At 35.1% G+C, this 17,112-nt stretch overlaps 1 protein-coding gene and 1 pseudogene across 5 annotated transcripts; one reads left to right on the forward strand and one right to left on the reverse strand.

The window, feature by feature from the left end:
• Window positions 1-365: 365 nt before the first annotated feature.
• LOC306868922 (ubiquitin domain-containing protein UBFD1-like) lies at window positions 366-8,530 on the reverse strand. 4 transcript variants are annotated; one of them, XM_079415400.1, is made up of 7 exons: window positions 7,825-8,530; window positions 5,817-6,095; window positions 5,075-5,283; window positions 4,889-4,954; window positions 1,820-1,925; window positions 1,661-1,743; window positions 366-1,484 (listed from the first exon to the last, which is right to left on the reverse strand). In XM_079415400.1, the coding sequence occupies exons 2-7, from the start codon at window positions 6,076-6,078 to the stop codon at window positions 1,374-1,376; spliced, it is 837 nt and encodes a 278-aa protein (XP_079271526.1). In that variant the 5' UTR covers window positions 6,079-6,095; window positions 7,825-8,530; the 3' UTR covers window positions 366-1,373. The 4 variants fall into 4 exon arrangements, with proteins under 4 accessions (XP_079271526.1, XP_079271523.1, XP_079271524.1 ...); XM_079415397.1 differs by having other exon boundaries at window positions 7,830-8,103; XM_079415398.1 differs by lacking the exon at window positions 7,825-8,530 and adding an exon at window positions 6,967-7,061.
• LOC306868923 (UNC93-like protein MFSD11) lies at window positions 7,874-16,688 on the forward strand (annotated as a pseudogene). Its single transcript, XR_013785807.1, has 14 exons — window positions 7,874-8,009; window positions 8,669-8,849; window positions 9,714-9,769; window positions 10,313-10,420; window positions 10,509-10,589; window positions 11,097-11,193; window positions 12,912-12,970; window positions 13,147-13,270; window positions 13,704-13,753; window positions 13,933-13,998; window positions 14,096-14,221; window positions 14,333-14,507; window positions 14,687-14,822; window positions 16,127-16,688. The product of XR_013785807.1 is annotated as an UNC93-like protein MFSD11 (transcript).
• Window positions 16,689-17,112: the final 424 nt, after the last annotated feature.

Consider the following 17,112-nt stretch of genomic DNA (forward strand, 5'->3'; position numbering starts at 1 on the left):
GTGACCTTTTCACTGGAGAAATCAATATTATGGATAGAGGACTCATATTTTTGCAGGAAGCAAAGGTTTAAAGTAAAAAAAATACCATAATGATGGATTTGTTTCTTACAAACATACAAATTTTCACTTCACATGATGTTGACTGGACTAAATTCATGTCATTACTTGTGGATTGTGATGTTTTTATCAGGTGTTTGGATTCTCATTCTGACGGCACCCATTCACTGCAGAGGATCCATTGGTGAGCAAGTGATGTAATGCTAAATCAACATCTTGGATGGCCTGAAGGTGATAACATTTTCATTTTTAGGATGAGCTATTCCTCTTACTATTGAACTAGATACATATATACTGAAATATATGGTTTAGGGAGAATTTATATTTAAATTGTGAGCTGATACATAGAGTTTGAAAATTAAAAATGTAAGTATACAGTCAAATTTATTACAGAAAGGTCACTGAAATTCTTCCTTCCTTTGGGCTTTATTGAATAAAAAAATGCTTATCATTGGTTAGCACCATGTTTGAAAAAACAACATGCATGATCAGAAAAGTCAATCATCAGCAACTTAGTTAAATGACTGAGTATTAAGGGCACATCAATACTGTTTTCCCTAATATCACATCTGACTTGAGAGGGACTTGGACCTAGAGATGTTGCTTCATTTAACCATGAAATATTAAGAAGATATTGCCTTTGTCAAAGTATCATGTGGTTGAAAGTACAGAGGCTGAGCAACTGTACTCTTGGCTTTTGGGTTGTAATTCTGCATCAAGGCTCCTGCTGTCAAGGCAAAATGAGATGAGCTCTCCATGTGCTATTAAAAGTCTTGGAAGAAAATGCTGAATTTTTTGAAACATAAAATGCAACAATGCTCTTTTCACCATGGATTAATACCATATTTGAGTGTTACATCATTGCCGTTTTTCATGTAAACTCTAATCTGTGCAATGATAAAAACTGATTGTAAAATTAACAACTGAGTGAACTATCGACTTTGGCAAGATTGCTTGAGTTGTATGGTAAACCGAAGAATATACTAGATAAAATCTTTCTACTGCATCGATCATTTTCCTTAAATAATTTTTATTTCTTTCAGAATAACTACGAGAAATGTATATGCAAGTTCTGTACAATTTTCTGTTTATGCTTGGGATTGCTTTAAAAAAACGAGTGGTGAAACAGTTTGAAAAACGGGATGCTGACGCTTAGTGCACTTAAAACCCCCAAAATATTTTGTCCAACAGCAATCCTTCGGTTTGCTCTGGATATACTTCAGAAAAATCGGTTCTTCAGATTATTTTGTTGGCTCCAGTTAATGTTTTCAATCTTTTGATCTGAATCCCAATTCTTCAGTGTCTGTAGAGGCACGTTAAAAATACTGCCATTTTCCGAGAACTGTGTCTTTGATTGCATCAACAAACTGTGCAGGCACCCAGTAGACCCAATATTGTGAGGCTTCTGTCGGACCTAGCTGAAATGCCTAGGGTGACAAACAAACAAACAAAAAAAACATAATTATATAGATATACACATTATCTGACAAAGTGTTTTCAGCAGCACCAAAAAAATTTAAAGATAAGTTTAAAACAAAAAATCTGCTTGAGGAAGAGAGATACAGTGCATAGTTTGTTAAGAGATGCTGCGATAAACACATACCATCATATGATAGTCCTCGTGACCCTCTATTGGCTCAGTCACAACATTTTTGATTGAACCCATCGGGATTTTTTCTGTTCTTTCTGCAGGCCAGAAAAACATCAACATAAGCATAAACGAAGTATTGTGGATAAATGTTTAATTAAATGATGAAATCACCTTTTGTTCCGATCCACAACTGATCCTGTTCCAGTTTAAAAGTGAGTCGTAATTTTCCGCCAGATTTGTTGTACATTCCTGATAAAGGCACTGTTGGCAGACGCTCCTGTTCAACAAAAAAAAGAGATCACTCAGATGTCATTAGTGTGCACAAGGAACTTATTCTGCATCCTTAAAAGAACCTTACAGCTGGGGAAATGAAGGACATGATCACTAAACCGCCATGCACATGATGCTGTACACACACAAACACATTGGGTCTCATTCGTGAAACACGAGCAGAACGAATAAATGTAATATACTGACACATATCCGGTTTTCACACCCTTGTTTACGTTTACTTAAGCCATAACCGACTGTATATTCTCCACACGATGGACATTTTGACAGCTGTGTGTATCTGACAATTAAGGCGCACGGAGAACTGATCGCACATGTATACGTCTGCAAGATGTCTGTTAAAGATCTCTTGATCTGGAAAGCATCTGTTGTCAACAAACATCTGACAGACGTCTTTCAGATGTCAGTTTTACATACGTTTTAACTCACAAACATCTTAAAGACATCTAATAAATGTCTATCTGACATCTAAAAGGAAACGTCTTACAGATGTATTGGAGATGAGCAAACACTCTAAAAAATATGTCTTGCAGTTGTAAATGCAAATGCCAAATAGATGTCTCTGAGATGTACGTGTGCTATCAGGGGAACTGGGATCGCGTGGGTTCAAGTTAGTCGATAACGAATTGTGATAGAAAGGTCATTTTGTTCTACGACAAGCTTGGTTACTTTTGATTAGGCTGTTTTCGTGTTACAGTGTTACTCACTCTGATCACCCAGTCGTAAAGAATTTTGAAATACAGGACAAAATATGATTTTTTCAAAATAAGTCGGGACACTAAAAATAGAGCGGGAAAAATGGGATGTCTGGTCACCGTATGGAGAAGTCAATATTACTGGTTACTGCTTTTTATATTTAGTAAAACATTTTAAAAATGAAATACGTAAACTAGTAATATTTCGCTGCCATGGATATTCCAAATCATAGCACCTAAAGCGTCTCAGCTGGAAAAATGCTGTACCACCAAAACGTTTTCAAATCGCCATCAGCTGGACGTTTAAAAAAAAAAAAAAAAAAAAAAAAAAAAAAAAAGAGCGCCTGACATTTTTTTCAGCTGGCTAAAAACTCTTTGGTGGACACGAAGTTATTGAATATTTATTTTTAGGCATATGGCCTATTAGTCTTTTTTGCATTTACGCATTATACTGGAGCCAAACACCCACAAAACATAATTTAAAGCCATTATTGTGTTAAATGTGATACGTATTAAATAGACATAACAAAAAGTACCTTTAGAAAGAAATGTTTTGATTCATGAAAATGTAGTACATATTTAAACCTTGGAGTTGTGATTGATGATGAGCTAAATTTCTCAGACCACATTGCTAAAACTGCCTGGTCCTGCAGATTTGCATTATACAATATTAAGAAGATCAGGCCCTTTCTCTCGGAACATGCAACACAACTCCTTGTTCAGGCTCTTGTTCTGTCCAGACTTGACTATTGCAATGCTCTCTTGGCAGGTCTTCCAGCCAATTCTATTAAACCTCTACAATTAATCCAATTAATCCAAAATGCCGCTGCAAGATTAATCTTTAATGAGCCGAAAAGAACGCACGTCACGCCTCTGTTCATCAATTTGCACTGGCTACCAATAGCTGCTCGCATTAAATTCAAGGCATTAATGTTTGCCTACAGAACCACCACTGGCTCTGCACCCCTTTACCTAAATTCATTAATTCAGACTTATGTGCCCTCTAGAAGCGTGCGTTCTTCAAGTGAACAACGAAAGACACACCAAAACACTTTCACTTTCACTGACTTTTTCATTAACTGTTCCCATCTGGTGGAATGACCTGCCCAATTCAATCCGAGTAGCCGAATCCTTACCCATCTTCAAGAAACGGCTAAAAACTCATCTGTTCCATCTTTACTTGACCCTCTAACTCTAGCACTCTCTATTCTAATTTTATTTTATCTGTCTTTTTATTAAAAAATAATAATAATAATAATTATCTGTACTGCGTTAGGCTAACCAAGACTTGTAATAGCACTTGCACATTGTCGCTCTTTTGTTGGTTTTGATTGCTTCTTATGTCTTCATTTGTAAGTCGCTTTGGATAAAAGCGTCTGCTAAATGACTAAATAAATAAATAAATTACACAAATGTTTCGGCTACAAGAGCCTAATAAAAGCCATGGAACATAAAAGAAGATATTTTTAATTTGAGATAGAAGATAAAAACATCTCAGTGTTTTTTGTTCATACAATGCAAGTTATTAGTAATCATAGCAGCTTGGTTACCAACATTGTTCAAAATATCTTCTTTTATGTTCTGCAAAGGAAAGTAAGTGATATAGGTTAGAAATAACACGAGTGAGTAAATGATGACAGAATGATGCTATTTTTGGGTAAACTATTCCTTTAATGTTTATGGATACTCTAAATAAGAAATTAAAACTGCCAGTCGGTGGCGGTAAACATCTTGAGTCAATAAGTCATTCATTGGATTTGTTCAAATGGCTGATTGATTCAGAAACCAAACACCGCTGCGTGATGCTCAGAGACGCAAAACCATTCTGCTATGGCTTTATAGGTAATATTTTCTTGGCAAAATTGCACAATAACAGACATATTTTATTGTTTAAAATAAAACAATATTAACTTCTTATTTACTAAACTGTTGTTTGAAATCAGATTTGCAATTGTGCTATTCGGGACAAAAACTCAAAGGGACATTTCTGCCCCAATATCTTGAATTTTAGGGGCCCATAACTGCATTTATGGACTACATTACGCAGTGAGTTGCTGCACTTCATCCTGTTTGTCAACAGGTCTGGGGCGGGGCCAGTGCATTAACTGCATTAAAATATTTTAATTACGTTATTTTTTCATAACTAATTAATTAAATTAACAGCCCTAATATGCATAAAATTTATTTTGTATGGCATGTGTGCGATGAACTGCCACAGTCTAATCATATCCTATGCCTCACAGGTTTTGCATACCTTAGCTCCTTTTATAGATGGCATGACATCATCTGGTTTTCCTTTGTCCAAAACTTTTCTATGTTGCTGAGAAAAAAAGCATCCACAAGCACATTTATAAAGTATACGTACATAGATATATTTATAGGAATTCTTTCCATCATAACTGGTTAGAGTTCACATGATGTAAATAGGTCTCCCACCCACCTTTTGCCTGCACAATGGCTCCTTTTTGTTCTCCTCAGCTTTAACCTCTTGCTGAATAACTTCTTTTGGTGTATTTACAGCTAGTACATCATTTATTGTAGATCCAACCACCATAATCTTTGCACCATTTGTAACTTTGATTTCTCGAAGCGTCTTGTCCTCTGGTAGCAGTCCTTTGTACATCACTTTCTGCATAGCAGGTGGAAGACCTGATAACCATACAAAACACACGCAAAAAGCATTTGTATTCAGTGATTTCAATCCTGATATAATATGGTGGTTTCATATTACTTTACGAAGTCTCACCATGAAGCATTTTATTGATGTTTTTAGTAGTGACATGAGACAGACCAAGGTAGTTTTGTGCTCACAAATAACAATATACAGTACAAAAACAACAATTTGATAGTGATGTTTTGACACACCAACTATTTCTACTTACTGCATTTTAAAATTATAGTAATTGCTGGAGGATGTGCATTCTGGGATGCTTATGAACTCTTTTGAAACCGATTTAAAAAATCTGATCATATATCTTTTCATGGGGTTGTTTTTTACTTGGAGAATGACAGACTCTGCCAAATTAATTTAAATTTTGGATGAATTTGTTTCATAATTGATGAAACAATTTTATATTATCGCCAGAAGAGGACAAACAGGTACGTTCTCCATGGTCTCTCCTTGAATGACCTCAGTGAAACACAAAGTCATACAGTTTTGAATGACATGACATGGTGATTACCAGTGAGTGTGTGAATTTTCTCTTTCAGTTTAGAACCGGTGCCATCTAAAGGAATTTTAAGGTCATATTTGTTTTTGTTCCAAATGATTTTCACTTCCACCATCTCTTTCCCCTCGTCACTTTCCTCTCCATTGCTGACAGCAGCGGGCTGAGCTGATGTGCTTTCACCATCGGTAAGAGATGCTTGTTCAGTCCCTGCTGCATCTTCTCCAGCAGCTTCGCACAACACTTCTGGTACCTTCTGCGTGACCTCAGCCTCCATTCCTACTACCTCACTTCCTGTGGGAACAATTCTCAGATGAGGAATGATAATGTTAAGGAAATTTAGTTTTCAAGGTGCAAATATTGACCTGTTTCAGAGCACTCATATGACAATGTCAAACTGTAATATTAAAATAAAACTAACTAATCTTCATAGGACAATACGTTAAAACCACAAAGATACACTTCTGAGAAAACTAGGTAACTATCTAAACCTTACAGATAAAAGCCGAATTTGTTTTTATTCAACAGTCTCACCCATTACTTGCACGTTTTACTTCTCAAATAGTCCTAACTACAGATTTGAAAAGCTAAGCGACTAGCTGCTGTCCAAAGGCTCAGAAACATCTAGTAAATTCCCTTATCGTCATTTGAACCCAACTGTTGAACTAAGACCAGTAACTGTAAGCATGAGCGACTCGACAGACCCTGTGTTGTAATCGGACACAACTGGCTCATCGGTAACTTAGCCAGCCCGCTGTGCTAATATTCGCACGCTCATATCAAGACTGTGTCTCAAAATTCAGTGAGCCGTCTATGTAGACAGCATCTTTGGGTACTGTGGGTTCGATTGGAACCTTTGTTTAAACGTTCCAAACCCTTCCGCGATGCCGATAAGCATTAATCGAAAGTTCCAGAAATGGTCAAACGTTTCAGCATCCCTCAAAATGCTGTCTAGGTACACTGCTCTCTAGATTTTATAACACAGCCGAAGTTTTCGACATGGCTAATCACAGAATATCTAGCTATTATTTCACCCTGACAAGTTAAAAGAGCGTCCATTCAGTGTAATACGAGTGTCAAATAACTGGAACAGATGTAATACGCCGCAAAATAACAGCGCAAAGACTGTGCAAATAGCATTTAAGTACGTTTTCACGCTACCTACCATCCTGCGCCGCCATGATGATTGTGTACAATATGAGGAAAGGCTTCTGGGAAAAAACGTGCTGTCAGTGAATGAGCTCCGCGGCTTCCCGTAGTGACTTTGCGATTTTAAAATCTGGTTAATGGAACGTAACGAGGACTTTTTTGGAACTATGAATTCAGTGATATAAAATGGACAAAATTCTGACTTATTTGACAAAAAAATGAAAGAAAGTTGAAGTTCCTTTTAAAATTATTCATAAAATTAATCATAAACTAAAGTAATTTATAGTTTACTGTAGTTTATGATGAATCTTATGAATAATTTTATAATAGTATTTTACCCAATTGCTCCTTTGTCATGACAAATGCCCATTTATTGTACAATTGTTTGTTGCAAGTTGCAAAACATTGACTTTTCTAATTTTTCCAAAAATGAATTTATCCCCAAATAACCGTATTAGCAATATTTTTTAGTAACTCTTTGAAAATATTTTTTTAAATAAAAAATAAATTTTAAATACAATAAATTTGAATAATTTTTCTTAAGTTTAGTTTTTTATTGCTATTCCTTACAATATTTTACATTCATAAATGTAAATGTCAAGAAATGTGCTGAATCTTAAGAAACAAAAACATATTATTTATAGACTCTTCTACGGTGTAATACAATAATTGAAGTATTGTGACCCTCTTAGAATATTTAGCTTATTGTCTTTTTGCTTCTAAATTGTATTCTTTGTTGCAAATTCAAAAAGAAAAGAACATAAAGAGGATCCCAGATGTGACGCAGCCTCTCAACTTCAGATGATTTCCACATAATAGCGATTGACTCGCTCTCTGTGGATATTGCTTATAGATCTACAGATGATCTACGTACCTTACCTTGAGGGTTTGGTGATATTTCAGCGCTTACACAGTCGATAGCCTTTGAAAGCAATATGTAAACAAGTGCAGATGAATTCGCGCACATTCTAATGTTCATAAGACATAAAGTTAATCGCTGCTGATTTTAAAGATCGCGCGTGACCGATGCAACAGGGACGGCGTGTTAAAGTTAATCGGGTAAGTTATTGCTGTGATACAGTGTTATTGACAGCATGTGCAACTAACTAGCACAACGCTGCAGCTAACCTCAAGGATACAACTTGAAATGTATTAAAAAGCTTAACGATACAAAGACACAATAACTCCAAGCAGCATACTAGGCTTTATCTATCTATCTATCTATCTATCTATCTATCTATCTATCTATCTATCTATCTATCTATCTATCTATCTATCTATCTATCTATCTATCTATCTATCTATCTATCTATCTGTCTGTCTGTCTATCTACCTATGTATCTGTCTGACTGTCTGTCTGTCTATCTGTCTATCTATATATCTGTCTGTCTGTCTGTCTGTCTATATATCTGTCTGTCTGTCTGTTTGTCTATCTATCTACCTATATATCTGTCTGTCTGTCTATCTATCTATCTACCTATATATCTGTCTGTCTATCTATCTATCTACCTATATATCTGTCTGTCTGTCTATCACATGGATTTTGCATTCCAGTAACTTTCATCTCATGCTTGATGGCCACGAGGCGCGTGCACGTCTGTGAACAAGAACTTGTATTCGTTAACGTTTAACTGCTGTAATGGATATAATTCAATAATAGTGTAATATACATGATGTAGTTAACTAATTACTCAACTACTCAACTTGTTTTCTAACAGTTTGCTTTCCTGCATGCGGATTTATTTACATGGACCAAGACACACTAGCTGAAACTCTGGCATCTTACATGAGGATTTAAATGAGCTGAAGATGGCGGATATTAGGACATATAATGTTGTTATTTTGGGAATAGGATTTTTGCTCATTTTTACAGCCTTCACCACCTGCGGTAATATCGAAGTATGTTGTGTTTCATTCTTATTGCATGCTATATAAGCTATAAGACAGAGGTATGATAGGATGGCGTGCTTCATTATGCTACTGTTTCAAAATATGTCTGAAATGTTTATTTTTGTTGTACTGAAATTTTAGCAGTACTTATGCTAAAACTTTGCAATTGCAAGCCTTTAAAGTTTGCTGCAGTTTTAAGTTTTTATTAGCAATAGTTTCTGCAAAAATACAGCGAAAACTAAAGTTAGGCTATTTATTGTGATTTTATTAACACAGTTTTATTGCAGTAACAATACCAAGGTGCCATGATAAATAGCAAGTGCTTTTATGTTTTATTTATTTATTAATTTTTTTTGTGAAAAATGACATTCAAAGTTTTTCAGTTGGACTATCCGAAAACAGTCTATTGTTGAGGTAAATCTGGATCAGGCGCATCTCGTGTTTTTGATTTTCCCCATCAGTCAATGAATTATCCTGCATGACTAATGGGAGAAAGAAATTCAGATGTTAACCTCACAGTCACCCCACACAGAAAAACCCACAAACTCAATACTCTCATAAGATTTAACAAATAAGGTTAATTTATGTGTTGAAAGATTCAGTGTAAAATTAACCATCTTTAATATATTCACATTGACGTAACAGTAGTTCACATATCAAGCAGTGTTTTGCGGTATACATGCTTCTTGTACTTCAATGATTTTTAAATAGCATTTTTTAAATAATTCTTTTACTTTTTTAAATGCATGTAGTTTTTTTTGAGTTCGCATTCACTCATTTATTTAACTTTTTTGTAACTTTATTTGTCATGCTACAGGGCTATTTAGCTCAACAGCAAAAAGTTAGCTTATTTATTTATTTATTTCCTTTTAGCAAACAGTGGTGAAAAGCTTGAATAGCACTAATTTCACTGGGAGTGGGTATCACAGGTAAGATCTCAGTCCCTCACCTTTTCTACATCCCATTTTCATAATTTAGAGATTTATGATGGATATGCAAATATAATATGCTGCACTGTAAAATAAATAAATAAAATGCTTGCGCCATTGTGTTACAACATATTTGTTTCAATCTAATTCAACATATTATTATGTTTATTTTTCTTGATTTATTGAGACTTCATAGCTTTAACTCGGTTTTCTTCATCGGTAATTAGATTACTGTAATTAAAGTGGTTGAAAAATTGTGTCGAACTCATCACAGTAAATTGGCACTAGTTTGATTAGCAATTAAACTTATGTCACTTAAACACTGGTGAGTTTGTAATTGTGACAAAGAAATGCAAAAGAGACCATATGCAGCAGTTTAATGGTGCATTATTTCACACTGCAATGAATGAATAATAAGAGAAGTAGAGGCTAAAAAGTGATATCACATTTTCTAATGTCAGAAATTGAAGGTTCTGCAATATAAATTGTAGGTGTATATATAATGAAATCGGATATCCAATAATTTCCCCTTTTTCTTTGCAGCCTTGGAATAATATATGGAGTTTTTTCATTCTGTAATGTGTTAGCTCCCACTATCGTTGCAATAATTGGACCACAGTTTACTATGTTCTTGAGTGGAGTTCTTTATAGGCAAGTATTTCAGATTTCTTTGTGACTGTTCATCTTCTAGTCATCATGCCACCATTGTCTGCGTTGTTCACTTCTGTGTGTTTTTCAGTGGTTTATATAGCTGTATTCATCATTCCATCATCATGGTCCTTTTATTTCACATCAGTGGTAATTGGCATTGGAGCAGCCAGTAAGTAGATACTTAAAACACACAATCACATTTATAGTGTGTTTAAGTTCATCAAATATTTCATCACCTGTAAGCTAATAATTGTTATCACCCTCAGGCCATCAAAGAGTTGTTCATCAGTTCGTTTACTTTAACCACATAATCAATGAAATGTGTTTTCTCATTAAATACAAAGCTTGAATGCAGTGCTGCAACATTTTCTCAGTCAGTGTGGTTAGTCTTTTGTGTACAGTACACACTTCTACAGAAGTGTTTTACATTCTTAAATGTCTTGATATGGTAGAGGCAGGTAGTTTCCGCTCAGAAAAAGGTAGTATAATTGCATTTTGTTATACTGTTGAATCCATTATAGTCAGTCAATATGAATTGCAGGCAATAATCTAAATGACAGTTAAAAGCTATTAAGAGGTATTTATAATTAAGTAGTGCAACATGGCTCATATTAGCTCTAAATTCATTTGTGATCATCATTCTAATTGGCGCAACGTGCCTTTTTTCTATCCACAGTGCTTTGGACAGCTCAAGGGCACTTTCTAGTGGAGAACTCTGATGCTTTTACCATCAACAGGAACACAGGATTGTTTTGGGCTTTACTGCAGTGCAGGTCAGGAAGAGACAGCAGCAAACACTTACAGAGAATCAGCCTGATGCACAATTAACCCGGAATTATAATCTGAGATTCACTTTAATATATTACCCTTAATCATCAGTGATCATCAACAGTAAACTAATATGGAATGTTAGGAGTCAAATAAATAGATATTTATCAACAGCATCCAGATTAATAACTCTGTCTCTTAAAGCTGTAGTTCATCCAAACATACTAGATGTTTTTCCAAACTCATGTTGTGTTCTTTTTTCTGCGAAAGAACACAAAAATTAGATATTAGGTAGAATGTCTAATTTCGTCTCATCCATATAAAATGAAAATAAATTTAAACTGCCAAGCTCTAAAAATAAAACAAGGACATCATAAATACAGTCCAGATTACTCTATATTTCAATGTACGGTACGTTTAATTTTAGTTGGTTTTAGTTTTGTTGTGTGTTTTTGTTATCGTTTTTTAAAGGGGTGGTTGACTGTTTTTTTTCTAGGCTTGATTGTGTTTATGGGGTGCAGTCTAACATGTGTTAAAAAACACATAATTTTTCACATAATTGACCTTTATTCCACACCGCTCTGTCCCTTCTCTAAACACGCTGATCATTTCCTGCTTTTATGAAGCTCCTCCCTCAGAAATATGCGATGGGCTCTGATTGGTTAGCTGGCCCAGTGTGTTGTGATTGGCTAAACCACCTCTAGTGCGTGTCTAAACGTCCCACCCCTCAGCTCAGCGGTATGTCCTCAGGTTGTATTGTAAAGAATGATGTCATCTATATTGCTTATCAATTTGAGCCCGATTGAGACAAGACCTGTGCAAGCACGGCTCTTAATGGTATGTTTGTTTGTTGTTGTCTCATACTTTTAGATGCGCTGTTATTTGTAAATGCTACTGCACTACTGTTAGCTTTTAATATATGGTTTTATCCTGATTAAAGCTTTAATACAGTACAGCGCGGTTGAACATTGATTTTGAAACTTGAATCCATTAGAATCGTTAGAAGACAGAATTGCAATTCATATATGAATAGATTTTTACATGCACCCCTAGTTTTCTCTTCCTCTTCTCTAAAGCAGCGCAACATGGCCTTGCCCCCTTTGCTGCATGTTTCCGGGGGCAGGGTTTATCTGGATTTGTGAGGTAACAAACCCGGGAAGTAGCTCGTTGTAGTCCCTACAAGCCATTTTTGTAGGCATTAAACTGCCAGAATTTTAAAAGACTATATCTCCGTTTGCATTAAACTTTCAGTGCTGCAACTTTGCAGATATTGTTTATGTTCAAACAGCAACATAACACACTAAATAATGTTAAAAAAATTCAAATCGCAATCAACCACTCCTTTAATATGTCTATAGTTTTTACTAATTTGAATTCAGTTTTAGTTTTAGTTATTTTAGCACATCATATAAATCTTCATGACAATGAGATATGTTACCTTGGCAGTTTTTTTTTAATTAATGTAGTTTTTTTGTTTTTTTGAAAGTGGTTTTAGTTTAATATAACGTTTATATTATTTATGATACTTCATTGTATGGAAAATGGCAGCTTGGACATTCTACCTAAGCCCTCCTTTTGTGTTTTACTGAAGAAAATAAGTAATATGGGAGGAGTTATGCAAACTTACTAACCAAATCAGTAAAACCATCAAGAGCTATGTTTTAAGCACCTAAAACTGTCCATGATTCCTGTATGAAAAGTTCTATTTGTGTTTTCTTTCCAGTATGTTGTTTGGAAATCTATACGTTTATTTTGATTGGAAAGGAAAAACTGAAATTTCAGGTAACATGATGGTTTGAAAATTGTGTTTTGATAAAAGCTTGATTGTGGTCACTCTTTTATTTAACTTCTCTAATCTCTGCTAATCACAATATATACTAACTGTCTCAAATGACAAAAATATTTCAAAATTTAAACATAAATTGAGATTTTGTTTCTTCATATTTTTTTCTCCACAGATAGAGACCGAAAGATTATGTTTATTGCTCTGCAGGTTATCTCAGCACTCGGGACACTGAGTTTTCTTGCACTGAGGAAGGTCTGTCAGTAGGAGGGCCAATCTCTTTTATCAACAAGATTGAAGTAAATTCACTCATTCATTTAGTGAATCATGATGGTGAATGGGAGTTTCCACTTTGCAACAAAAACAAAAAACATTTCCTTTCACAGATCCAACAGTAAGGTTTTGTTCTGCTTCCCAATCTGGCCAGAAATTCAGATTAATACTTGTCCCGCCGATATTTTTAATGTACCAGCACAGAAAAAAAATGAATGTGTGTTTTTAAGTTCTTCATTTTAACAGACAAACAAACAAATACATAAATAAATAAAAATACAACAAATAATTTGAATTGGTTTTTAATGTCCAATAATTACTGGAAATGATAACCAAGAGAACCCCAACTATAAATTCATCAACTTTTGTTGGAAAACGATGGTGATTGCTACTTACTGATTCTTACTGTTTGATTTCTCATTGGTAGCTGATATAAATTGTTTTGTAATGTTATTTTAGATATAAACAAAGAGCTACGTCTGCTGTGACGGAAGCTAAAACAGAGTTTAGTAAGTTCGTTTGGCTTAATTTTCACATTTGTAACACGATCTGCTATTTTTTTTAATAAAATTCTTTAGTCAAATAATTAATCAAATAATTATTAAATAAATTGTCAAATTGGACATCCATTCTAAAGCTTCATGAGTTATTTTTTATTTTATTCAAACACATTTTTTTTTCCCTTTAGAGACAATTTTGGAATTCTTCAAAACAAAAACCATATTGTTATTAAGTTTCAGCATGGCATACAGTGGTAAGGACATCACTAAAGGGAACAGCCATTAATAATAATAATTCCATGAGCATTTGAGCATGATGTGTATGTTTTGATTGCTGCTGTCTCATTGAAGGTTTGGAGCTGTCATTTTACAGTGGCGTTTATGGAACCTGCATTGGAGCCACGGCACATTTTGGTGATGCAGCAAAAGGCTTAATCGGCATCTCAGGCATTGTGGTGGGAATCGGAGAAATTGTTGGTCAGTGCACTTTCAGTATGCAGAAGCATCTACCTTGATTGCTCTTGGTATTATATGGGCAGATACTTTAATAGGATTGGATTTTGATTAGCTGTTGTCTCTTGTTTGCAGGGGGAGGATTGTTTGGCCTTGTATTGAAGAATAACCGTTTCAGGCGTACTTCAGTTGTCTTTTTAGGGATGGTTGTGCACTTTGTGGCCTTCTACTTGATATTCCTCAACATACCAGATGATGCACCTGTAGTTTTCCAAACAAGCTCACAACATAAGCCATATCTGGTACCAAGGTAATAAATAATTTAAAACAAAACACAAAAACTGGTGGGGAATGCATCACCTGATAAAAATGGATACACTAAATCCAGTATAAGCTGTTTTGGATAATCTGTTGTGCTAAATTTTGTTTCCTAAAGAGTGCAGTGTTGCATTGTTGATCTTTGCTGTGTTCATTTATTCACTTGTGTAGTGTGTCCATTGCCCTGCTGTGCAGCTTCCTGCTGGGTCTTGGGGACAGCTGTTTCAACACTCAACTCTACAGCATTCTGGGCCGTGCGTTTTCTGAGCAGAGTGCACCAGCCTTTGCCATATTCAAATTCATACAGGTAACCACAGTCTGCATTTACTTAAATTGTATTTTACTTGAGATCAGCAAGACTGCCGTTATTGAATCAAAGAATTACAGGCCAGTTTGCTTGCATAATACTGTGTCGTAGAGTATTGGGCAATAGAAACTGTGTAAGAATTTTTTAAAAATTAATTAATAATTAAAGTCGTGGCAGTCGTGGCCTAATAGATAGAGAGTCGGACTTGTAACCCAAAGGTCGTGGGTTCGAGTCTCAGGTCCGGCAGGAATTGTCGGTGGGGGGAGTGAATAACCAGTGCTCTCTCCACCTTCAATACCACGACTGAGGTGAGACCCTTGAGCAAGGCACCGAACCCCCAACTGCTCCCCGGGCGCCGCAGCATTGGCTGCCCACTGCTCCGGGTGTGTGTTCATGGTGTGTGTGTGTGCACTTGGATGGGTTAAATGCAGAGCACAAATTCCAAGTATGGGACACCATATTTGGCCACACGTCACTTTCACTTAATATTTTTATTTGATCAAGGTCTTGATCAAAAGTGACAGTAAAGACACTTTAATGTTATAAAATATTTATTTTAAATAAATGCTGTTCTTTTAAATGTTCTATTCATCAAAGCTATTCAAAAAACCCTGAAAAAATTTATCAGTTTTCATATAAATATTAAACACCACAACCGTTTTCAACATAATAATAAGAAATTGAGCAGCAAATCATATTAGAATGATTTCTGAAGGATCATGTGACACTGAAGACTGAAGTAACGATGCTAAAAACATCAAAGGAATAAATAACTTTTTAAAATCTATTGCAATAGAAAACAGTTATTTTCACAATGTTATTGTTTTTAATGTGTTTTTGATCAAACCAATGCTGTCTTGGTGAGCGTAAGAAACTTCTTATAAGAAAAGTGCGTGTTTAAGTGTTATATAATAAATGAAATGTATAAATAAAAAATAATTAAAAAACAACACGTGTGCATCTATGTATCTTTGTGAATCTAATCAGTAGACTAATGCATAGCCAGCATTCTTACATCTTAGGCTACTTGCATGGATGATGGTATTCTGAGAATTTGAGAACTGCTGGTTTACATCAGTAGAATGTCTGATTAGTATGTAGAGATTCTGAAAGTTTGAAAGAAATAAATAAATTCTGTGCTTCATTAAAAGCTTTTTATTTTTCCCTTCAGTTTGGCACATAAACTATACCCATGACCTTTTCTTATGAAACAAATGCATTTAAAGTTTCAGTGGCCAATAAATAAGGTGAAGTGTATTCGATATGAATTCGATTCAGTGTCAATAAAACACTCCCTCTCTCAGTCTATATTTGCAGCTGTGGCGTTCTTCTACAGTGGTTATGTTCTGCTAACCTGGCAGCTCCTCGCGATGGTCATCATGGGATTCATGGGAACGCTGTGTTTTTTCATGGTGGAGAGGATGCAGAATATTTCAGCTGACACAGAGGAGTATTAGATTGAAGTCTTTCTCAGGACACATTTCAGTAAGTGTACTACTTGCACTATCTGATGTAAGATGAAGTTGTTCGTATAAAACACTACACGTGACTTGTGCGAAAGTGCCTTTGTTTTTATTGGACTTTGGGAACTTAATATACAGATGGGATTACAATGTGTAACGCGTCTTGTTGTAGACATAAAGGCGCTCGACGAAAGTATAACCAAAGAGTAAGCTTTAATAAGCAGCATCAACACACATTAGACATTAATATACTCAAGATCGGACAAACATAATGGCAAAACTGAGGACTTATAAAGGGGAGGAACAAACGAGGAAACAAGGTAATTAATAGAACACAGGTGATGCATATAACTAATTAACAGAACTAGGTCAGAAACTAAAGCAGGAAGAACCAAATAAGGACAAAAAGGAAACTAAACAAACAGTTCTGTTACACAATGATTATTTTTTTTTATTTACATGCTATGATAGAAAGTTGTTAGTTGGAGCTGGATTACACTTTTTCCAGCTTTAATGGAATTGTATTATGTTAAATTTGATATATCAAATTATATTACATTAAAAGTGCACTTGGTTTGGTTATGCTTATGTTGTGTTGACTTACACGGAAGTCGTCTTATACTGACACCTAATGGCATAGTTACAGCATCATGCAAAAGAGAATGTGGAATTTCCCTTGACTTATTTATTCCATGAGCATAAGTGTCAGATAACAGCTGGTTTAGCAAGATATCTGGTCATGTGATTTCATGTCTGCCCCCATAATTGGACCTGCTCCATGTAAAATATAACAGCTTTTATTATGCTACTAAAATGACTGGAGCCTT

This window comes from Barbus barbus, assembly GCF_936440315.1.
Source record: "Barbus barbus genome assembly, chromosome: 4".
Taxonomy (NCBI): domain Eukaryota; kingdom Metazoa; phylum Chordata; class Actinopteri; order Cypriniformes; family Cyprinidae; genus Barbus; species Barbus barbus.

Coding starts and splice junctions, on each gene's coding strand:
- LOC306868922 (XM_079415397.1), bottom strand. CDS start 7,929: ATGAACATTAGAATGTGCGCGAATTCATCTGCACTTGTTTACATATTG. Junction 6,096..7,829: donor AATATCACCAAACCCTCAAG/GTAAGGTACGTA, acceptor TTGTTCCCACAG/GAAGTGAGGTAGTAGGAATG. Junction 1,744..1,819: donor GTTGTGGATCGGAACAAAAG/GTGATTTCATCA, acceptor TCTGGCCTGCAG/AAAGAACAGAAAAAATCCCG.